General features: G+C 39.1%; 2 protein-coding genes across 4 annotated transcripts; both read left to right on the top strand.

Annotated features, from left to right (window-relative positions):
- The first annotated feature begins 569 nt into the window (after positions 1-569).
- Positions 570-8,593, top strand: LOC131530172 (uncharacterized). Of its 3 annotated transcripts, XM_058760334.1 has the most exons (5): positions 570-655; positions 1,008-1,337; positions 5,410-5,742; positions 6,866-6,924; positions 8,241-8,593. In XM_058760334.1, the coding sequence occupies exons 1-5, from the start codon at positions 610-612 to the stop codon at positions 8,262-8,264; spliced, it is 792 nt and encodes a 263-aa protein (XP_058616317.1). In that variant the 5' UTR covers positions 570-609; the 3' UTR covers positions 8,265-8,593. The 3 variants fall into 3 exon arrangements, with proteins under 3 accessions (XP_058616317.1, XP_058616318.1, XP_058616316.1); XM_058760335.1 differs by lacking the exon at positions 6,866-6,924; XM_058760333.1 differs by having other exon boundaries at positions 6,866-8,593.
- Positions 8,594-11,448: 2,855 nt separating this feature from the next.
- Positions 11,449-17,444, top strand: LOC131530974 (uncharacterized). Its single transcript, XM_058761527.1, has 4 exons — positions 11,449-11,532; positions 11,683-12,015; positions 15,167-15,496; positions 16,843-17,444. The coding sequence occupies exons 1-4, from the start codon at positions 11,487-11,489 to the stop codon at positions 17,442-17,444; spliced, it is 1,311 nt and encodes a 436-aa protein (XP_058617510.1). The 5' UTR covers positions 11,449-11,486.
- Positions 17,445-24,800: the final 7,356 nt, after the last annotated feature.

The following is a 24,800-nucleotide window of genomic DNA, read 5'->3' as shown; positions in this document are numbered from 1 at the left end:
GTGGTTGTATTGTTAAAGAATTGAAGTAATAGTTGGAGTGTGTATTTTTGTTATGTTTGTTTTGAATTATGTTTGTACATTTTGGAAAATGTTTTTGTAATATTGTTTATTTTGTATTATTTAACTTAGTAAAAATTGTTGCCCATTCAGTTAACTATGTATAAAGGGTAGGCATAATAAGGCTTCTGCCTACACCTTTTTCGGTAACTATGTATTTTTATTTACTTTGTGAAAAGCTGTCTGTGAGGACTGGAATAAAATTATTATTGATATATTGTTGATATGTGCTTCAAAGAGTTATTTTGCTCAGTCTGAAAGTTACAGGAGAAACCAAACACTTTCAGCATTTCATCCAAATAGCTGCTTTAAGACACTTTTAACATGTTATGGTCTGTTTATTTCTGTTGAAAATGATGCCATTGATCTACAGGAAGCTATGGCCTACACTAGCTCAAAAGAGACAGTCATACTGAATAAATAGATGGGGTTTTTTAGCTGACGGTAGAGTTTCACATCACTTTACTACAGATCGGCCTCACATTACTTCATCTGTCATTTCATCACTCAACCAGTTTGTCTTTTCATATTTGTGGACTGAAACCGCTGAAGATGTTTGAGAGATTTTGGTTCTGTTTGTGTTTGTGGCGTCTGATTGGTGAGTTTGAAATGTGTATTTTTTTCAAATATGTTTGTTTGTTTTTCTAAAAGTCTTTTATAAAAGCACTGAAGCTCAAACAGCAGCAGCTTTAGTTTCAGTCGTGACGTGATTCTCGTCTGAAGTAAAAGTGTTTTCTGTGTATGATGTTGTTGGAGGTCAAATCATGATCAGTTCCTGCATCAGCAAATGAGTTTTATTCAAAATCACCACACAGATGAAGTTATTAATCCGTTTTGTTTTTTGGATATTATTGGTCTCAGATTTAAATTTCAAACTGTTTACTTCAGTAAACCATCATGAAATTTAAAGTCTTAATCTGTGACAAACCCTGTTTGTGTTTGTTGTTCAGGTGTGTTTGCTGATTCAGATGCAGTGAAGTCAGTGTCAGTGATGGAGGGAGATTCAGTCTCTCTACAGACTCACACTGAACTACAGACAGAGGATGAGATAATGTGGACATTTGGAGATCCAGGGACTCTTATAGCTGAACTCAGTAAATGTTTTGAAAGATTCTCCACATATGATGCTCTTGATGGGAGATTCAGAGACAGACTGAAGCTGGATCATCAGACTGGATCTCTGACCATCACAAACACCAGAACCACAGACTCTGGACTTTATGAAGTGGTGATCATCAGGAACAGGACAGAGACATACAGATTCAATGTTACTGTCTCTGGTGAGTCACAATTACAGTGTCATTTGTGTTGCCAGTTTTCATAAAAATAATATTTAAAATCTTTTCATGAACCAACATATTTTAAGTCATTTATAAAAACATTTATTCAGAGACCATAACAATGTCAAGAGTGCTCAATGAAGGGACAAAATGATTTTGATATTGAATCCGAATGCTGGGTTAATTGTGTAAATGTAAGTTTTCTGATAACAGTAACAAATTACATTAATAAACATATTCAGGGCTGTCCTTAGGGGGGTGCAACTGGTGCGGTCGCACCGGGCCCCAAGGGGGTGTATTAATAACCATAGACTGTAAAAAAAAAACATGGACATAGTGTTCGTGACGTCACTCGTAGGTTTCTGAAGATCTTTTTTGAAGCCTAAAGTAAGCGTAGCCGACCGCCGCCATCTTGGCAGTGCGTCACTCCCGGATAATCGAAAATGGGCAAAAAGGCAGGACGTGGGTGAAGCTGAGGTGCCAGCAGTGCTGCCGTGCAAAGACAAAACGCCATAACTTCGTTTTTGGTTGATGAGTTAAATGAGTTATTGATAATTTTGGGACATTAATGACCTCCTGTATCATGGAGAAAAGCCCCGGAGAAAGCAAGGCAGAATAAAGTATAACATCAGTTACCGCTCTTTGACTTTGTTGTAGAAAGCTCAAATTCATTTACGGTACTCTGCATTTGTTTAGCCGTTCGTCAGTATTACTGTGCCAGCCTGGAGTTATACGGTAATCTGCCTTTATTTTACTGTCCATTAAAGTCTTCCACGTTTGTGTACTTTCATACATCTCTCGGCACTTCATTAGACACATAAATTATAGATCGTGATCTAACAAACTGCTCCATATAACAAAGCACTGTAAACAAGCAACGACTAGATAACTTGGCAACAATAATAAATCATAAATAATCTTTAAAGTTTTATTTTTTTTTTTTTTATAATGCAGATTATTCACTCAGTGCCAGCTGTCAGTCTGGGGCTGCCCACTTCTGCACGTGCGTGGACTCAAATGCCGAGACAGCGTATCACACACAAAATCAGTAACTGTTCTCAATTAAATCCTTTTCCTTCCTTTTCTTGTAACTCGATAAAATCCATTGCAATGAATGCCATCGGAGATGTTTACTTCACAATCATTCGGAGCATTATTCCTGCTGGCGTTCACATCAATCCACAAGTCGTTCTTATAGGTGTAAGGATCCACCCGCTAGTCCAAACAACGGGATCCAGCGGCCTGGTCGAAGGTTTAATGCGCATTCAGTCTTTTACTTGCGCTTCTGAATTTATCAGGATTTAGTTTCAATTTTGGTCTAGCTCTGTGCTCAGTCTGACTCCAATTCCAAGTGATCATTAAATTTAGACTGTACTTCTAATTAAAAACTGATCACAAATATCGATTATATATTAATTTAGATATTTGATTATCCTAGACATCCCATACTTTCAATTACCCGTTCACTGGGGACCTAATGTCGCATTGAGTCTCTCGCCCCGGGCTTTGTGTAGATCTCACGGACACAAACTCAGTCTGATGTTAGTCAGAGGATGCAGGTAGACTAATACCTAATTGTCTGCCGCCAACTGCTTGCTTATGACAAAAAGTGTAGTTTATTTAGTCGTTTCCCGTACAACTTGCTAGCACCAGTGATAGACAGAAATCTGAGGTCTCCGATAACGTGCCTACTGCTCCGTTCATTCATGAGCCTTCAGTTTGATCTATCCTGGACGCAGATTTGCGGTAACAAAAGCCTTCTCACAGTCAAATAGTCATAATGATTTCAGGACAGTTCAGAATAAATCAAATATAACAATTTATTATTAGTCAGGTAAAGTTGTATAATGGTCGTCGACCATTCGCCGCCTCGGGACTCCACTCCTCTGGCTTTGCCTCGTCACTCCATCCCTCCGGCTCTGTCAGGCCCCTCCTTCCCTCCATGCTCCACCTTCATCCTCAGTCGCACCGGCTCCACCGCGGTCTTCCAGATCCCCGCCTCCGCCTCAGTCACCTGAGCCTTCAGCTCTGCCTTGGCCCTCCGGATCCTCAGTTTCACCCCGGCTCTCTGTCTGCTCAGTTCCACCTGGGTCTCCATCTCCAGCAGCTCAGTCTCCGTCAGTCGGTCCCCTGGTGTCGTCAGTCCCTTCTCCACCATGGCTCCTCCCGCCGTCAACTCCACCGTGGGCCGCCATCCTGGCTGGATGAATTTGTTTTTAGCGCCTGTCCCAATAGCCACATTTGCATTGACCTCTTGTCTACTTTGTTACGCTCCACTGTTATTTACATGGTTAAATGCCCCATGTTTGTTTTTGCTCTCTCTTTCTCTCTCTCTGCTCCTTCTCAGGGCAAATCTGTAGCTCGTTTGTGAGAGCGTGCCTGAGGAGACACACTCCAGACTGAACTTTGTGCTTGTTTCTCATGTAGAGACAATGGCTGTGTGTTAGCAGTGGCTAACTGACTTTCAGCAGGAACTGTAAATGAATAGTTTTCCAGGTTGAGACTGAGCGAAAAACTGGTGTCATCTTCACTCTGGCACAGAGGATTGAAGTGTGTTCTTGCCTTTCATTTACTTGTTACTTTTTTTTTCTCATTGTTACTACAGTGTTACTATATTAGGGGAATATAACAACTTGCATTACATATTTCCTGTATTTGGCCCAAGTGTTCAAGCAGGCGTGAAGACCGTAAGAGTGTGAAGAACCTTTTTTTTTTTTTTATTAATCAATGGGACACACTTGCAACATAGTGCTGTAAAATGCAAATAACTGTTTTACAGAGCATTATTTTCAGGTTTTGGTGCATTTAATACTTTTGCATTTTAAAATAAGCCTGTACATTTCTGTATCTATGTTTCTAATTAAGTGATAAAAGCAGATGCAAATGTTTTAAAAACGCACATGCTGGTCTCTGTACCATTAAAATGTGCAACACAAATTATATGTGATATAATTAAAGTAACTTGCAGCAGTTTTCAGTGCACACGAGGGGATACGCTTATGCTTTGTCCAAATCCCCACACTTGCGGTCTTTGACCACTTGACCACTTATATGATGTATTTCCTGTATTTGGCCCAAGTGTTCAACTGAGGATGAAGACCACAAGTGTGTCAACTTTTCACACACATAGTGTTGTAAAAATGCAAGTGTTTATATAGCTTATGTTACGAATCCTGGGTCTGCTCTTCTGTCCGACTGCCATCATATTGACTTTCACACCATACACACACTGGACTGCATTTCCCATCAGCCATCTCACTAATCACACGCTCACCTGATCACACGCACACAGCTGTATCCAATCAGACACGCTTTATAAGCCTTGGACTTTCTCTCCCTCTCGGCCGAGTATTGTATGCATTATCGCTGCCCTACAGAGCCCTGTTAGTTTCCCTAGTCTTGCCTGTTTCGGATTGTGTTTTCCCCTGCCTGGAGTCTTGCTTACGTTTTGGATTACCTCTCTTGTAAAGCCCCTTTTGATACTGTTCGCTGTCGTATGACCCACGCCCGTTTTAGATAACTCTGTGCATCGCCTATGATATACCTGTCTGGCATTGTTGACCCTGCCTGTTATGACCACGTCTCTTGTCAAATAAAGCTTGCATATGGATCCGCACGTCTCACGTCTCGTCAGCCCCGTAACAGCTTTATTTTTATTTTTAAATACTTTGCATTTTAAAATCAACTTCTAAATGTCTGTTCAGTAGTCTCTATAACATGACACAATTTAATATTTGGAGCAACTGAAAAGCAGTTGCAAATATTGTACAAAATAAATATCACCACTGCTCATCTTTGCACCAATAAAATGTGCTATTATTTTTTTTTTTTACCAAATCATATATCTAATTAGCCTATTATATTAACATTTAACGTACATTGGAAAGGTTGCAAAACATGATGCATGATGGGATAAGTCAGAAGTTAAAGTGTTTTCTGCGCATGATTTCAGTTCTGTTTTGAAAACATCTGAATTTTCATTTGATCCTGTTTGTGAATGATATTTCAGCATATAACTATTTACTTCAAAAAAAAAAAGTCTGTGACAAACCTGTTTGTGTTTGTTGTTCAGGTGTGTTTGCTGATTCAGATGCAGTGAAGTCAGTGTCAGTGATGGAGGGAGATTCAGTCTCTCTACAGACTCACACTGAACTACAGACAGAGGATGAGATAATGTGGACATTTGGAGATCCACAGACTCGTATAGCTGACATCGATACAAAGCATAGAATTTTCTCCACATTTGATGTTCTTGATGGGAGATTCAGAGACAGACTGAAGCTGGATCATCAGACTGGATCTCTGACCATCACAAACACCAGAACCACAGACTCTGGACTTTATCGTGTAACCATCATCAGGAACAGGACAGAGATCTCATACAGATTCAATGTTTCTGTCTCTGGTGAGTCACAATTACTGTCATTTGTGCTGCTGGTCTTCATAATTTTTAAAAAATGTATTTTAGTGCTGTCAAACGATTAATCGTGATTAATCGCATCCAAAATAAAAGTTGTTGTTTACATATTATAATAGTATATGTGTTTGTACTGTGTATATTTATTATGTATATGTAAATACACACAGGTACAGTATATATTTTGAAAATATTTACGTGTGTGTGTGTATATATGTTGATATAATTTATACTATATATAAATTATATTTAATATATAAACTATTTAATATATAAACATATATTTTCTTAAACACATACATGCATGTGTGTTTATTTATTATATGTGTGTGTATATATATATATATATATATATATATATATTAGTACATAATGAATATACACAGTACACACACATATTATGTAAACAAAAACTTTTATTTTGGATGCGATTAATCACATTTAATCGTTTGACAGCACTAATTTATTTTTGATATGTTTGCCTTTATTATGATGGTACAGTGTAGAGCTGTCAGGAACTGAAGTGGGAGAGAGAGGGGGTGTAATCAGGAACGGTCCTCAAGCCGGGATTCAAACTCGGGCCCACAAGGCTAACGGCGCCGACTTTTCATACCAATTTTACACAAATAATTAATATCCATAAAACAAACCACTTAGTCATTCAAGATCACTTACACATTCTTTGATGCACTTTATTTCTTGCCTTTTTACTTAATTCGATCTACTGGGGTCGTGGGGTCGAATCCCGCCGCTGCCAGCAGTGTAATATATGTTTATGGGTGCTTTAATACTGAGAAAGTTAAAAGATTATTAAAATAAAACCTTTGGACACAGATGAGCTCTTCTTAACGTACTCCTCTACTTTATTCTGTCTTCTCTCACTCCTTTCCCCCGTCATAATAAAAGTCCTCACAACAATATCCAACACAGAATGGACACTGCTGAATTAACATTGAATCTTCAACTATAACTCCAGCATTAATTTATTCAACATAAATTCTGTAATTAAACAACTCTGTTAAACTCCTACACTACTTTAAACCTATTAGGAATAAAACAGCTGTAACGTAACTGACTGAGCTGATCTCAGTTTGATGTGTTTATTCCTCAGACTCTGTCTGCGGTTGTGATTCTGCTGAAGCTGTGATCCGATTGGTCGTCACTGCTCTGGTGGGCGTGGCCGCTGCCGCTGCTGTTGTTGTTCTGGTTTATGACATCAGATCCAGACGAGCTGAACAGGATGTTTGATTGCTGATTTTTAAATCTTCCTGTATTCCTCTTCCCTTAAATACTGAAATCTGAACTTTGTTTGTTATAGTTTATCTTAGTTTGAATCTCAGCATTAAAGGGATAGTTCACCCAAAATATGAAAATTCTGTCATTAATTATTCACCCTCATGTCATTCCAAAGCCGTAAGACCTTTGTTCATCTTCGGGACACAAATGAAGATATTTTTGATGAAATCTGAGATTTCTCTGTCCCTCCATAGACACCATAATCAAGGCACTTTTTGTGTGCAAAAAAACCCAAAAAGAACGACTTTATTCAAAAATGTGTCTCCTCCGCGGCACCCTATCGTGCCATTATGGAGAGTATCACGACGCATTCGTGTGCTTTGATCTGAACATAAACAACGCATGCTGCTGATGTAGAACACGCGTGTGCTGTGCCTTGTTTACATTCAGAGCAAAGCACGTGTATGTGTCGTGATAAGATGGATTTTGTTGCTGCTGAATCTATTTGATTAATAACAGTCCTGTAGAGTTGTGTTATTCTAATATAATTTATTGATTGAATGTGGGAAATTGACACTAAAGATGATGAATATATCATGGATATCTAATCCAACACTCATGCAACATTTCAGGTTTCTTCTATTAGTTTTTGTACAGTACCGGAATTCATTTGAAACTGTAAGGTCAGCAAAATCTTGTTTATTTGCATGACTTCCTCTGATAAATCAAACTGTGATGCAGGTCGAATCCTGTTGAGAGAGGATTCAACAAGACAAATATCTCAGTTCAGTCGTGTTTCAGAGTGTTTTCAGACATTTTAAGCATCACTATCATGAACCGATGAAGAAAATGCTTCTCAAATTACCCGTAGTTTTTTTTTTTGTTTTTTTTTTCTGTTTGGGTTTGTGGCGTCTGGATGGTAGTTTTACTTCACATTTAAATGATTAAAAGTATTTTAGTGAAGCTTCATCAAACCAACATCAAGTGACTTTGTGATCTGTGTTCTTCAGGAGTGTTTGGTAGTACAGGACTGGTGTCGATACCAGTGACGGAGGGAGTGTCACGGTTCATGAATTCACTGTTTCCTTCGGGTCTCGTGGCTCTGTTGTTTACATGTCTGTGAGTGTGTGTGTAGGGCGTGACCGAGGTATCATCACTAATTAGCGCTCAGCTGATCACACTCACTGACACCAGCTGCAGCTCATTCTCACTCCCATAAATACTCACTGGTTTGTCCTTTCCTTTGTCAGAGCGTTGTTTGGTGTTTGTTGTGAGTATCTCCGGTTCCCTGTGATGTCCCATACAAGTTTGTTCCTGTCTTCGAGTTCCTGATCGTCTTGTCTTCACTTTGTATGGATTACGTCACCTCACTGGATCTCACCGAGCACTTCACCGAGCCCTTCACGACCATCGAAGTCCCTGTGTCACCCGTGTCGTGTCATCATCTTCATCATCATCAGCATCATCTTCGTCTACCGGCTTTATGACTGTTTCTGACTACATATATATATTAAATTCTGAGTTTCACTTGCATCTCTGCTTCCTCCTAATTATTGCCATGACAGGGAGAGTTTGTCTCTCTAAACACTGGTCTAACTGAAATAAAGCAGGCTGATTGGATTCAGTGGCGGTTTGGGAAATATTTGATAGCTGAAATAAATGTAACGGCCAGCAGCATGACTGTATAGGATCATGTTCTTGATGGGAGATTCAGAAAGAGACTGAAGCTGGACAAACAAACTGGATCTCTGACCATTAAAAACACCAGAATAAAACATGGTGGAGATTATGAATTACAGAACAACAGACCAATGAGAATGTTTCATTCTAACTGTCTATAGTGAGTTAAATATTTGTTTCACCGGTTTACATTTTAAAATGACTTTTAAACATCAAGCTAATTATTTTAATTAACCATCTTAAAGTTATTTAAAAGTCAAACCCTGTTTCTGTGTGTGTTTGTGATGCAGAAAATATAGCAGTGACGGAGGGAGACTCTATTACTCTAAACATTAATCTTACTGAAATAAGTGAAAATTACATTCTGTGGGAGTGTGAAACAGAAAAGTCTTTAATAGCTCACCTCAACAGAGCTGCTGTAATCTTCTCCACAAGAAAGGGGTAAAGAATTTAGTAGATAAAAAAAAAAAAAAACACTGGGTGGATTTTTATCATTATAGAGTGATTATACACACTGCCAACACACATTTCAGTTCAAACAACTTGTTTATATACTTGAATGTTTCTCCTCTCGTTCTTTCAGCAGGGAGCGCTCAGCGTTATATAGCATACCGTTACATATAGTGAACCGTTAAAACATAATAATCAGAATTTCCATTAAATCTCACCATGCCACTCTTCTCTGCTGCTGCTCTGCTGCTCATCGACGCGCTACTCTGATTGGACGCGTTTATAGCAGAGCTCCGCTCTCATTATAACTTATCAGAAAACACTGATCTAGGCTTCTACACTTCTCAGTTTCTTCAGAAGAAAAGACCAAGGTACTTCAAACAGTTGTTTTGCTCATGAATCACCAAAATACCAAAGTCTGCAATCAAAAGCCAGAGATCTCATTATGAACTCAAACATTTCTCATCATAACCAAATCTCACAGGCAGCCGAATGCAAATTCCAATTCTTATTACGTTCAAATTAATAAATGAGATTTACGGCTACTCATTGACATTCACTGTTTAACTTAGTAGCCTAGCAACACAGATAAATACAATAGCCTACATGTCATTCACTGAATGTAGTGCGATCAAAGGTAAACGTGTTGTGGTCTGATATATTTATATCTAATGTGGTTTGATCTGTTGGCTTGACAAGCAGCTTCGACATCAGCATGTTTATTTTTAGATGAATATGGCGTATCTTTCAGTAGTTTGTCGGCTTATTTTTCTCTCCTGTTTATATGAACTAAACATTCTGACTTCCACTCCATACAAAGCATCATATGAAAAGATGAGAGAACACTTTTATACACACAGTTATAACAGGTGATCTGTTCCTACTGATCCATAAAGCCATTAGAGAAACTCTGAAATCTGCCTGAGAGGAGAAACAATTGAGACATTTGAAAATGAACAAATGAGCTGAAGACAGTTACAGGAGAGAGCAGAGCCAAACATTCTCAGGATCTCATGATCAAACGGCTGCTTTAAAGGAACACTCCACTTTTTTTGGAAATAGGCTCATTCTCCAACTCCCCCAGAGTTAATAAGTTGAATTTTACCGTTTTTGAATCCATTCAGCCGATCTCCGGGTCTGGCGATAGCACTTTTAGCATAGCTTAGCATAGATCATTGAATCCGATTAGACCAGTAGCATCGCGTTCAAAAATGACCAAAGAGCCTCGATATTTTTCCTATTTAAAACTTGACACTTCTGTAGTTATATTGTGTACTAAGACCGGCGGAAAATGAAAAGTTGCGGTTTTCTAGACCGATATGATTAGGAACTACTCTCATTCCGGCGTAATAATTAAGGAAGTTTGCTGCCGTAACATGGCCGCAGCAGGCGCAGTGATATTACCCAGCGCCTGAAAGTAGTCCCAGCGCTGCGTAATATCACTGCGCCTGCTGCGGCCATGTTACGGCGGCAAACTTTCTTGATTATTACGCCGGAATGGGCGTATAGTTCCTAATCATATCGACCTAGAAAACTGCAACTTTTCATTTTCCGCCGGTCTTAGTACACGATATAACTACAGAAGAGTCAAGTTTTAAATAGGAAAAATATCGAAACTCTTTGGTCATTTTTGAACGCGATGCTACTGGTCCCTCGCCACAATTTTTACCTCCCTTGCCCGTAAGGACCTTCCCCTCCTGGAGTATGCGGTTGAGTTCAGCCAGCTTGCCGTTCTAATGGCATTCGACGACACTGCGCTGAACTCACTGTTCTGGATCTGGAACTATAATAAACCTTTGATATGATTGCAACATTGTTTCCTGTTCCTGGCACAAGATTATTTTTTATATGAATATGAATCATATTTTCATATCTAAAGATGACTTTTCTATGCACAGTTATAGCAGGTGATCTGTTCCTGCTCCATACAGCCATTAGAGAAACTCTGAAATCAGTCTGAGAGGAGAAACAATTGAGAAATGATCAGTAAACGAGCTGAAGACAATTACAGGAGAAACCAGAGCCAAACACTCTCAGGATCTCATGATCAAACAGCTGCTTTAAGACACTTTTAACATGTTATGGGTCAGTTTATTTCTGTTGAAAATGACAACACTGAACAGATCTGCAGAAGTTGGAGAGCAAAGCAGGTAAAGTTTGCATGTTGTGAAATATCAAATAAAATAGGTAGACGGTCACACTCATCAACACAGAATAAATAGACTGTCAGAAATCAGTTTAGCTGAGAGCAGAGTTTCACATCACTTTACTACAGAGCAGCCTCACATCAGCTCATCTGTCCTTTCATTACTGAACCACTTCTGAAGAGTTTGTCTTTTCATATTTGTGGACTGAAACCATTGAACATGTTTGACAGATTTTGGTTTTGGTTGTGTTTGTGGCGTCTGGTTGGTGAGTATGAAATGTGATTTTATGATTTCAGTTGTTTCAGATGCAGTTATTAATGAGTTGTGTTGCTTGGAAAATATTTTTCATTTCGTTTACTTAAGTAAATCATCATAAAGTTATTTAAAAGTCTTTATCTTCCTGTTTGTTCTGGAGGTGTGTTTGCTGATTCAGATGCAGTGAAGTCAGTGTCAGTGATGGAGGGAGATTCAGTCTCTCTACAGACTCACACTGAACTACAGACAAATGATCGGATAATATGGACATTTGGACTTTCAGAGGCTCGTATAGCTCAAATCAATAAACAGGCTGGAAGATTCTCCACTTATGATGGTCCTGATAGGAGATTCAGAGACAGACTGAAGCTGGATCATCAGACTGGATCTCTGACCATCACAAACACCAGAACCACAGACTCTGGACTTTATCAAGTAACCATCTTTGGGGGCAGGACAGACACCTCATACAGATTCAATGTTACTGTCTCTGGTGAGTCACAATTACTGTGTCAATTCTGCTGCCAGTTCATAACATAATGATATTTAAAATATTTTCCTTCAGAGGCCATAAAACTGTCAAAAGTGCTCAGCGCAGAGACAAAATGATTTTGATATTGCATTATCTTCAGTGTCATTTGAAATATTTTCACACGTTGTTTCATGGAGTCGTGGTAAGTGGCATGCAAACAGCGTGAGCATGTGACACTAGTGGGTAAAAAAAAAAAGATCCTGGGTTAATTGCATTAAAGTGTGTAGCTTTTTCTGATAGCAATAACAAAATGATAACAATAAACATATTAATAACACATGAATTTGTTCTTAGTGTCTGTCCCAGTACCCACTTATGCAGTCTACTTACATGACATATTTGAAAATAAAGTCTTCAAGTGTTCGTGAAGACCACAAGAGTGTAAAACTTTTTTATTAACCAATGTGACACACTTACAACATAGTGTTGTAAAATGTAAGTAAAGGTTTTACAGAGCTTTATTTACACGTTTATGTTCATGTAATAATTTGCACTTTAAAGGGATAGTTCACCCAAAAATGCAAATTACCCCATGATTAACTACCCCTCAAGCCATCCTAGGTGTTTATGACTTTCTTCTTTCAGACGAATACAATCAGAGTTATATTAATAAAATATGTCCTGCTCTTCCAAGCTTTATAATGGCAGTGAATGGGGGTCCAGATTTTGAAGCCCGAAAAGTGCATTCATCCATCATAAAAAGTGATCCGCACAGCTCTGGGGCGTTAATAAAGGTCTTCTGAGGTGAATCAATGCGTTTGTGTAAGGAAACTATCTATATTTACAACTTTATAAACCGTAATCTCTAGCTTCCACTAACTGAGTAAAGCCAACTACTATCAATTCAAATCAGATAGTAGTAATAAATGTGCCTACAACTGCCATTATGTAGAGAACTGAGGAAAAATTCCTTTAAGGATTGACCAAAATTACGTCACTATGACCTTCTACATTATGTTTTGATCATATCTTACAGCTTGATGATTAAAAACCACCCATTAATTGGCCTTTTTTAAATTCCATATGACAATTATATGACTTAAAAAAATGCTTATATGTTAAAAACCAAAGCAAAAATTTTAAACAGTTTGTTTCTTTCCAGTCATGGATATAAAATGCATTAACAATATAGCTTGTCTTATGACAACAATATAAAATGTCTGATATCTCTTTCGTAGCTCAGAATGTCTCTGTTCTTGAAATGTCTCAATAGTCTGTTCTTGAAATGTCTCAGTAGTCTGTTCTTGAAATGTCTCAGTAGCCTGTTCTTCCAGATTAACCTCCTTAAGGTTGCGGTTCCTTGTCTCTGTCTGAAGTTCCTGTTATTGTTTTTGCCAGTGTTTGTCGACACAGAGTGTTCTCTCTATGACCAGTGTTGGGGAAAGTTACTTAAAAAATAATGCATTACAATATTGTTTTACTCCATAAAAAGAAACTAATTACATTATGTAAAGTAATGCTTTAAACCATATAACTTTTGTGTTACTTTTTCTCACCTGGGCTGGCCTTGCCTGTATGTTTTTAACATAAAAGTTATATTTTTGGCAAATGTACAAGCCCTTTCACATCAAAAGTGAAATGAATAAGCCTCAAGCCGAAGGAAATATAAATTCACATCTGTACAGTAGAGGGCGCAGCTCAAACAAACTTTTCAGCTGTGCTGCCATTCTGGATTGCATGAAGAATAAGTTAGTTAGATAATGTTAGTGATGTCCCCATCACACATAAACATCCTCAAGCCTTTGTTCAAACTTTTCCCAATAAAGTGAAAAATCAATTCAGAACGTCCAACTGTCACTGGTTCATGGACCTGTTGTGTGTGTGTTTGTTTTTGTTCCACATGTTCCCCCTGACGTAGTTTCCAATATGTCATGCCCATATTTGGCCTTCCAGTTCCCATTATGTTCATTTGATTCCAGGTGTGTCTTTGATTATTCCCTCGTTAAATTGAGTATTTATAGTGTGTTCTGCCCCTTGATTCCTGTCCGGTATTATACGTCTTCAAGTTGTGCGACGTGTATTCCTGCCTGTCCTGTTTTCCCAGAAGTTTGGATAAATAAAGACTGTGATTATTGTGTTCTCCTACGATCTCCTTGTTTCTCTGCAGTAGGCAACTGTGACACCAAGAAAAGTGAATTCAGGTAAATTGGGATACTTTTTGCCATTGGGATGACTGGAGAAAAAAGGTCTTAATTAACCTGAAATCACCCTTTTCCTATTATCATCCCATACGTACTTTGACCATCATAAACCAAATGTTTCAAACTTAGAGGTCTTTCCATCAATTCTTAAATCAACAAACTTGTCTTTCTTTGCCCACATTCTCTTTATGTTCACAGGACTTATTAACTAGAGCCCGACCGATATGGGTTTTGGGGGCCAACGCCGATACAGATATCAGGAAGTAAAAAAAAGTCCGCTATCGGCCGATATTCTTTGTGTACATTATAGTACAGTACCAGTCAAAAGTTTGAACACACTTCCCATTCGTGTGTCCAAACTTTTGAATGTATATATTGATATATATATATTCAATTCAAGTTTATTTGTATAGCGCTTTTTACGATACAATCGTTGCAAAGCAGCTTTACAGGAAATTAAGTTTCTACTATACACATACATACATATATATATATATATATATATATATATATATATATACATGCATACACATATGCACACATGCACACATATAGTTTCTACTATACACATACACACATATATATATGAAAATACACATAAATATGTATTTGCATACCTCTGTGCACCCTGTTTGTGCAGACATGATACGTCATCAGTGCATTCCAGAGAGAATGAAAGGCGCTATTATTGTACTATTTTGCGCTTTGTACTGTAATATTTTATCACCGGAGAATGAGAGGTAGTCTGACAGCGTTGCATTCAATACTCCACCAACGCTGTCTCTCATTGTGTCGCAGGTTAGTCTCTCCGCCTGAGCACGTTCATGTGTTTTGAAAGAGGTGTGGCTTTGCAAAGTGATTATCCAAGGAGGGTGGGTATCTTGCTTAAGATCCCTACCTTTAAGGAAAAAGTCATGAACATATTAAAAAGCCTTAATCTGTGACAAACCCTGTTTGTGTTTGTTGTTCAGGTGTGTTTGCTGATTCAGATGCAGTGAAGTCAGTGTCAGTGATGGAGGGAGATTCAGTCACTCTACAGACTCACACTGAACTACAGACAGAGGATCTGATAACGTGGACATTTGGACTTTCAGAGACTCGTATAGCTCAAATCAATAAAGACACTGGAAGATTCTCCACATATGATGCTCTTGATGGGAGATTCAGAGACAGACTGAAGCTGGATCATCAGACTGGATCTCTGACCATCACAAACACCAGAACCACAGACTCTGGACTTTATCATGTAACCATCAGCAGCAGGACAGACACCACATACAGATTCAGTGTTACTGTCTCTGGTGAGTCACAATTACAGTGTCATTTCTGCTGCCAGTCTTCATAATCATTTTACACAAATAATTATTTACATTTACATTTATGCATTTAGCAGACGCTTTTATCCAAAGCGACTTACATTGCATTCAAGTTACAGTTTTTACATTTTATCAGCTCTTGCTTTCCCTGGGAATCAAACCCATGATCTTGGCGTTGCTAGCGCCATGCTCTACTATTTGAGCTACAGGAAACATTTATAAACATTTATAAAACAAACCACTTAATTAATTAAAGAACATATACACATTCATTGATGCACGTTATTTGTCTTTTTTATATAGTCTCTCTGCATTTTATTTTTCAACAACATCAGTTTTCCACAGTATTTCTAGAAAAGTATTTTGTGAAAAGCACCTCTGAAAACATTAATTTAATTAGCAGAATGTGTTATCTTTGGAAATGACAGGAAGAAAAACTTTGAAGGATGTTTTATATTGCAATTTCAATTAATGAGATTCAGAGCTGTTAGGCTTCAAAACAAATTTAAAAAAAAAAATGTACCTTTAAAGCAGCCCAAACAACTTGCACAGTTTTCCAAGTAATACTACAGGTAAGGAATAATTGATGACGGGCCGTTGAATTATTTGAAAAATAATGCTCACTCGATGTGGTGATGTGTAGAAAAAAACAAAAAAGAACAGCAAAACAACAAGAATAAGAATGTTTGTAAAGTAATCAATCTGAACTGCAAATAATATTTTTATTTTAAAATATGCACCCATTCAATTTTAGTTGTATTCCTAATATGTTGAAAATGCGAAACAGAAAAATGCTATTGTCGTCACCATCAATTATGAATTACATGAATCACGTAAATGACAGGCCTGCTTTCAGGGGTAAGCTTTCAACTGAACTTTATAGCCTACATGCATTTTAAATGCTTATATTATGTCCATGCAATAAATGCACATTACTGAATGAGTGGGTTTTTTTAGAAAATTAATACAACTGCTCAGGTAATTTCAGTGGTAGGTTATGATTGTCATGACTGAATGAGGGAAGAACGCGGAAAGCGTAGATCAGAGTAACAGTCTTTAAAATAATCCAAACACAGTGTAAATCCACACAAGGAATGGCTGGTGACACACGAACATGACGTAATGAGACCTGACAAACACAGACTGCACAGACTGGGTCTTAAATACATGGAATAACGAGGACAATAGACATGACACACCTGAACCAAATTACATGATTAACGAGAGACAGAAACTAGGTCACGCAGAGCACATGGGGAGAAAACACATACAAACGGTCCAGGAGTGTGACAGTTTGACCCCCTCCCAGAAGGCATGTCCTTGTACCACAGGAACAACAAAGGGAGGGACGGAGGGGAACTCAGGTGGAGGACGGACACCCGGTAGGAGGACGGCCAACAGAGTTCAGGGTGGAGTCGATGGAGAGAGGAGCCAGGGAGGAGACAGGAGGAGCCAGGGTGGACCAGACGGAGGGAGGAGACAGGAGGGACTTGGAGCAGGAAGAGCCAGGTGGGACCCAGGCCACAGCCATGAAGGCGACCCACGGTGGAGCCGATGGAGGGAGGAGCCATGGTGGAGGAAGGGGGGGCCGACCGATGGCGGCGGAGCAAGTGGAGGAGGAGCCCGAGGCGGAGACGGAGAGCCGATGAACCAGGGTGACGGGGAGGATCTGGAGGACCAAGGCGGAGCAGATGGCTCAGGCGACCGAGGTGGAGACGGGGATCCGGAAGGCCGCGGTGGAGCAGGAGCAACAGAGGACCGAGTTGGAGCCGAAGGGAAGGAGGAGCCTGACAGAGCCGGAGGCACGGAGGGACGAGGTGCAGCTGGAAGAGTGGAATCCCGAGGCGATGGATGGTTGACGATTGACCAAGGCGGAGCCGAAGGGATGAGGGAGCCCGGCGGAGCTGGTGGACTGACGGGCCACAGCGGATAGGAGGGAGCTAGGAGCCATGGTGGAGCTGCTGGGTCTATGGGCCGAGGCGGAGTCCGGGACTCAGAGGCTGGAAGCAGAGACGAGGCATCCTCCAGCCACGATGCCGATGGAGACTGACAGACCCGTGGCGAACCCACTGCACAGATGGTGGGCTGAGGGTGAGCAGAGGGGCTGCCAGGTGACAGTAGTGGAGGAGGCAGGAGCTGGAGGGTGGGCATTTGTGAGCCTCCGGGCTCTCAGGGCTGGTCTGCGCTGCCCACACACACACCAAATTGCGACTCCCAGCACCGGGAGCGCGTCAGACAAGAAGGTGGGAGGAGAATGGGCATGTCCACATATATATCTGCCTCCCATTCTATTAGGTCCCATAGGCTCTCTGTCTGCGGTGGGCTCAGGCTTAGGCATCGCGCAGCGGGGTGATGGTGGGCTGGGCTCTGGGTCCCGAGTGAAACTGGCGAGATCATCCTCGGGAAAGACGGTGAACGGAGATCCATTTCTCGCCAGTATCCACTCTACAAAGGCGGCGAAATTCTCCCGAGGGCCATCTTCGGGCGACGGCTCTCTGCACGCAGTGTTCAGACTTGCATTGTAGAATGCGTAGGGTAGCTGGTGTGATAAGCGATGTCCAGGAACAGTCTGGTATGGCCCTCAGGAGATCTTTCCCCCTGCTCCAGCAGGAGGAGGTATTCTGGGCGAGTTATGGTGGCCAAGGGATCCATGGGGAAAACAAAACACTGTACAAAACACGGAAAACAAACGGAGGGTAACGCAGTAAAACTTTTTTGTCGGTCGGGTCTGCTGTCAGGACTGTGCCAGAGGGAAGAACGTGGAAACATAGATCAGAATAATAGTCTTTAATATAATCCAAACACAGGGTAAATCCACACAAGGAATGGCTGGTGACACTTGAACATGACGTAATGAGACCCAACTGCGCAGACTGGGGTTTAGATACATGGGATAACGAGGACAATAGACACGACACATCTGAACCAAATTACATAATTAACAAGAGACAGAAACTAGGTCACGCAGAGAATATGGGGAGAAAACACACACAAACGGTCCAAGGGTGTGACAATGATATATATTCATGTATTAAACTCCCGGTGATAGCGTGCAAATATTTCTTCCCGTTTTGGCTCGTTGCCTCTGCTTTTCTGCAACAGACTGAAGCCTGTGCGTGAATGTAGCGGACTTTGCTTTCAGCTAATAAAAGAAAAATGCTGCAATTTTTTTTTTTTTTATTGTGTTATTTTATGATTGTTGGGGCGGTCTCCAGCTATTATTAAACTTCTCAGAATACAGTCCACTTTAGATTGGCTTTAATCACTGCACAAAATAATTAACACAATCTTTACCTAATTCTGATTGGGTAGGCTCAGCCCACCCCTGCCCATGCCTGGAGCCGCCCCTCCTAGAATGTTAGTTTTTGGTTACAAGAATGTTATTTTTAAGGGTTGTTTTTGGTTAGCCAGGAAAGTGTTTTTAACGGAAATAAAACATTTTTGGTTTGTAGAACGTGATTCCAACTAACATTCCCCAAACATTATTCTAATGTTCCCCTACCCTAGGTCATGTTTATTCTTATATATTCATACATTCGTACACATCTTTAGTCATAAATAAATCAGTATTCATATCCACATATTGGTCAATAGCCCGGTAAAAACGGAATATATCAACCGGTCATTAATGCAAAAAAAAAAAAAAAAAAAAAAAAAAAATTGCGCTCCGCAATTCTGGTCTGATCAGAGCATTAGAGTATTGTAAAATATGATATAGAAAGAAGTAGAAAGATATAGCTAGAAAGTTAGAGAATAACATAATATAGAATAAAATGACATCTAATTGATACAATGCTTAATTTGAGCTACATTATATGACAAATAAAACAGCTGTAACAGATATTTAACATTATCGATTGAGCTGATTGATGTTTTTATTCCTCAGACTCTGTCTGCGTGTGTGATTCTGCTGAAGCTGTGATCCGATTGGTCGTCTCTGCTCTGATGGGCGTGGCTGCTGCCGCTGCTGTTGTTGTTCTGGTTTATGACATCAGATCCAGGAGAGCGGAACAGGGGCCGGTTGCATAAAAGGTTAAGACTAGTCAGCTAATTTTTTCTTTAAGACGTACTAGTCATATACAGTGCCCTCCACTAATATTGGCACCCTTGATAAATATGAGCAAAGGCAGATGTGAAAATAAATCTGCATTGTTTATCCTTTTGGTTCCAATCAACTAAAGATGTTAAAAAATCTGCCTGGAAGAGGACGTGTCTATATCGTCCTAAAGCACGGTGAGGAGGAGAGTTTGAGTGGCCAAAGACTCTCCAAGGATCACAGCTGGAGAATTGTAGAGATTAGTTGAGTCGTGGGGTCAGAAACCAAATATATATATATATATATATATATATATATATATATATATATATATATATCAAACATCCCCTACATCACCACATGTTGTTCGGGAGCGTTTTAAGGAAAATTGTCCTAGCTCATCCAAAAACAAACTCCAGCATATTCAGTTATCAGACACGACTGGAACTTCAAATGGGACTGGCTTCTATGGTCAGATGAAACTGCCTTTTTGGCAGCAAACCCACCAGATGAGTTTAGTACAAACAGTTATAAAAAAGTACCCCATGTCCAGGGTTAAATATACTGCTGAATCTTTAATGTTGTGGGCCTGTTTTTCTGCCAGAGGTCCTGAACATCTTGTTCAGATGCATGGCATCATGGATTCTATCAAATACCAACAGATAAAAAATCAAAACCTGACTGCCTCTGTTAGAAATATAATGGGCCAGGTTTGGATCTTCCACCAGGACAACAATCCAAAACAAAAATAAAAATAAACACAAAAATGGGTCTCTGAGCACAAAATGAATCTTTTACCATGGTTGTCCCTGTCCTCTGGCTTGAACCCAACAGAAAAGGAGCGGGGTGAACTGAAGAGAAGAAGTACTAACATGGAGCTGGGAATCTGAAGGATCTGGAGAGATTCTGGATGAAGGAATGGTCTCTGATCTCTTATCAGGTGTTCTCCAAACTCTTCCGGCATTATAGGAGAAACTCTGTTATCTAGGGAAAAGGACGTTGCAATAATTGGGTGCCAATAATTGTGGCCAACAAATCTGAACTTACTTTGTTAGTTTGAATCTTGAATCTTAGTTTGAATCTCTACATTAAGGTGTTTAATGTTCAACGAGGGAGAGAATGTCCACTCTAGATGTTCCAATCTATCTTATTTTATTCTATTCTATAATAAACATTTGGTATGATTACAGCAGTATTTCTTGTGTCTGGCACAGATATTCAATATCGATCAATATGTTTGTATTTATTGATTGTCTTTAGGCTATATGAATATTAATCATATGAAAATATCAGAGAACACTTTTATGAACACAGTCAGATGATCTGTTCCTGCAACAAAGGTTTTAGAGAAACTCTGAAATCATTCTGAGATGAGAAACAATTTAGACATTCGATAAATGAACAACAAGCGAGCAGAAGACAGTTACATGCGAAACCAGACCCAGTCAGCAAATTTCCTTCGGCGCAGATCTGGCCCATATCAACAGCTAAAGTGTGGCCCAGATTAGTTCATGTTCGCCGGCCCAAAACTGGTCCACATCTTTTTAGCCAGAACTGAACCAAAGCAGTGCCATAACCCAACCAAGAGTGAGCCAAATAATAAAAACAGACGTGGCTGATATATGGACCTCATATAGTATTCTTATATGACTGATTTCTGTAAAGGGCTGACGGCCCTTATATGGCCCACATGTGGCTGATACACCAAAAGCCATTATTTAACAATATTAACACCACACCTAATTTATTTATTTATTTATTTTTTATTTAAAATACCCATTGGATTCACACTCATTTTTATAGTTATAATGTTTATAGTAGAATTTTAATAACAGAATTACAATACAGAGCTAACATAATAGAAGTGTGCTATTTTGTAAATGTCAGATGAGTGAATAAATGTGCAAAAATGGATACTTTTAGTAAGTCTCACCAGTCTTTCTCACTCACAGTCTGTCAGGAAAAAGAAGAGAAAAAAGAACATTAGTATATCATAATTAGTATCATACATTTGATATTATTTGAAGACAAGCACATAAATGACTGTAAATCAGCACTGCACCCATTCTTTTCTACCACCCAAGACATGAGAGCTACTGTAGCCCTTTTTAAATTAGGAAAATTTTAGCTACTTTAATAACAAGCTATTTGTAGACATAATACTTAATAATATACATGATAATTAATGAAAACATTAGGAGTGTAATTGTACCTCAGTTTTGATGTCATGGTTAAATAAAAAATTTTTTCTTTTTGTACAGCAGGGGGAGAAAACATACAATTGCTTTTTTTATCCTTCCTTTTTTTTTTTAATAAACAGTGGTTTACTGAACAATTTGTGGCTCTTCCTTTAAATAAACTTAATTATAATTAAAATTTTCTTAAGCATAATAAAATCTATTTCAGCGAATGCTATACAATAGAGAGCCCTATTAGAGCATATTAGCTGTAGGGTTTGATACATAAATATAATTTAATTTAGCTCAAAGGGAATCATTTATGATTTTACAGGGAATTTGAACAGAATCACTGTTTTGCGGCTGATCACTGAGTCGGCAGCGATTCACTGAACGAGCCGTATAACATTAATTCTGCACTGGATATTAAAATCCAAAATATAGTGAAAACACTATTAATAAGCACAGTAACCAGATCGGCAGATTAAGACATTAACTTGTAAGCACAAAACACAAGATACTTCTCTTTTCAATATAAATAAGACTTTATTTATATAAACCTAAGACATAAACTAATCTAACATGAACACACGCATTCACACATTCACACGTTGCAGAAAGAGAGAAAGGATGAGTTTAAGATAATGAGAATGTGAAATCCCAAGTTTATAGCAATATGTGCTATTGCATATACCTGAACAACCATCAATCACTTAATTAACCCTCGCATTGAGTACGTTGAGTACTTGCGTTGCCTTTGGTTACAGGAATTCCCTTCTGTCGTCGTCGTTGCAGGAAAGGGGCTTTCCCGAGTTGGTGATTGGCTGGAAGTTCAGTAGTCTTTGAAGTGATGTCTTGGGAAGCCAATGGTTGGGCATTAGCTGAGGATGGTCCTGGAGTCAGTTGCTGGTTGAAGTTTGAAGCGGGTGCAGTCGGAGCTGGACTTTGCGGCAAACTTAACTTTTGAACACGAGAATCAACAGAAAGAAAAGAAACTAAAGTAAAAGAATAAAATGAGTAACGAGACTAGGTGGTTTTTCTTCTCATCGTGGTGTTAGGTAGCAACTAGCCTGTAGGCCAGAGCACGCTCAAAGAGCGCTAAAACAGCGTCAAAACGCGGTGGCGAGAAGAAGAAGGGGACGAAAGAGAAAGATTTGATGGTGTCCTGAGGTTTTAAACTCGGCTTCTGGACACATCCCATCTGGTGTCTTGACCAATTAAGATAGGCTATTATCTTAGCTAGGGTTGTTCCTTCCATCATAAATCAGTTTGTTATCTGGTCACATGGTCTGAATTTTACACACTCTTGCAAAGTATACTTTGGATGTGATTTCTATAACCAGAGTATGATAAATTTGACAAAGAATCAATTGGAAGAAACGTTTCAAGCTAGAATTGTCAAGCTCATACATACCAAACACGAATAAACCTTAAAGTCATTCAATAGTTATTAAAAAGACATACATAATATGTGCTTAAAACATGATAATCTAATGTGTGGGTTACATACATAATATAGTGTTATGCCTAGAAATGTCCTTCTAGGATGATTTTATATGCATGTGAAAAAGAAAGTCTCTGTATAGTTCTGTGGAGACCAAAAGACATGTTCTTTGGACAGAGGAATTTCAGTCTGGTTCTTTGTCTTGTATGTGTGGGGGAAAAGTCAATCTAAAGAGATTTCTCTTGTGGAACACATGTGATGGCCATCTCTTTGACCATTAATCTTGACTATTTACCCCAAATTTGACGATCTCCTTCCTGCGTTGGACTTATCAAAGTGTTCTTTTGTCTTAATGTTGCAAGCTGTTCTGTGAAAGAGGCTTGTTGGTAAGGCTTGCTCCAGACTCATGGCGCTTAGGAATGTGATTTATAATGTCCTGTTTTCTTGGGCCTCTTCTGGAATTTCGGCTCCTCATGTTTCGATGTTCTGATTGAATCTTAGTTTTGTCTGACTCGTTCTGATGCTACATAGCCTACTAAAATATTAAAGGCTACATTTAACGGAGCCCAATCTATTAAATTAAATTTCTATTTATTTTTAGATACAATAAACAACACCCAAGTAAAGAAAAAAACTGCACATTTGCACTTTTCTAGCAACAAGCTGTGGACACTGAATGACTTGCCTGAGGTAAAGGTATTGCTGTTTTATTGGTTGCAAAACTGATTGAGATTACGTGACATGAGCGTGTTTATTTTGTGTTATAATCGGTTGTAATGAGTAGAAAAAAGACTAACAACAACAACAATAATCTTTACAAATAAATCTCTTGGTTAGTGAGGCACATCAATGCGTTCCTATTGGTCAGTGTTAGAGGAGCTCAGTTAGCCTGCCCCGGACCAGGTTAGTTTCCCAGCATAAGTCGCCACAGTGACTGAGCTTGATGGTAAACTTGCTTTCGGAAACCAAATCAAGTGACAATAAGTCAGACTAACTGAAATAAGCCTAGCTTATTTGGTAAACTTGTTTTATGGAACAGCCCCCAGGTTTATACTATGTGTGTTTGTCTTCAAGAAAAATCAGATGACCAGATGACAACTCATTTTTTTTCTCTAACCCTGCTGTTTTTAACTGTGGAATAACAGTGTTATGCCATTTTCTGTTAAAGCATTTCTTGATTTTGAATAATGTCTTATGAAAATTTGATGAATTACTTTTTTTTGTTATTACTACTGAATTATGGATACACATCTGCATCTCTTATAATCTTGCCACTGAATTTCTTGCAAAAAGTTGGTGAGAATGGAGGAGAATCTTAGCTATTCCCAAATGTAAACCAAAGCCTTTAAACTGGCTTCACGTGCATTTTATTTCAAATCAAAACACAATACATTTCAGATACACTTTTCTGGCACCGGAGAATGCATTCTTTGTCAAGTTCCCCGCATCTCCTGTATTTTGGAAGCCAGTAGGTGGCGGAAACTTACCATGGACTGTTTTGTGTCCCACCATGAAGCGTAGAAGATGATGCTGGAGAAGCTGTGAGGAACAAGTAGGTTTTTTGGACACGATGAAACTGCAATACATCTGACGTACTATTGAAATACAACTGCAGTAGAGCTGTAGTATTAC

Source organism: Onychostoma macrolepis, chromosome 22 (genome assembly GCF_012432095.1).
Source record: "Onychostoma macrolepis isolate SWU-2019 chromosome 22, ASM1243209v1, whole genome shotgun sequence".
In the NCBI taxonomy this organism is placed as follows: Eukaryota; Metazoa; Chordata; class Actinopteri; order Cypriniformes; family Cyprinidae; genus Onychostoma; species Onychostoma macrolepis.
Note: the sequence above shows the minus strand (reverse complement) of the source record. Positions and strands in the feature narration are given on the sequence as shown.

Coding starts and splice junctions, on each gene's coding strand:
- LOC131530172 (XM_058760333.1), top strand. CDS start 610: ATGTTTGAGAGATTTTGGTTCTGTTTGTGTTTGTGGCGTCTGATTG. Junction 1,338..5,409: donor ATTCAATGTTACTGTCTCTG/GTGAGTCACAAT, acceptor TTTGTTGTTCAG/GTGTGTTTGCTGATTCAGAT. Junction 5,743..6,865: donor ATTCAATGTTTCTGTCTCTG/GTGAGTCACAAT, acceptor TTTATTCCTCAG/ACTCTGTCTGCGGTTGTGAT.
- LOC131530974 (XM_058761527.1), top strand. CDS start 11,487: ATGTTTGACAGATTTTGGTTTTGGTTGTGTTTGTGGCGTCTGGTTG. Junction 12,016..15,166: donor ATTCAATGTTACTGTCTCTG/GTGAGTCACAAT, acceptor TTTGTTGTTCAG/GTGTGTTTGCTGATTCAGAT. Junction 15,497..16,842: donor ATTCAGTGTTACTGTCTCTG/GTGAGTCACAAT, acceptor CTTGTACCACAG/GAACAACAAAGGGAGGGACG.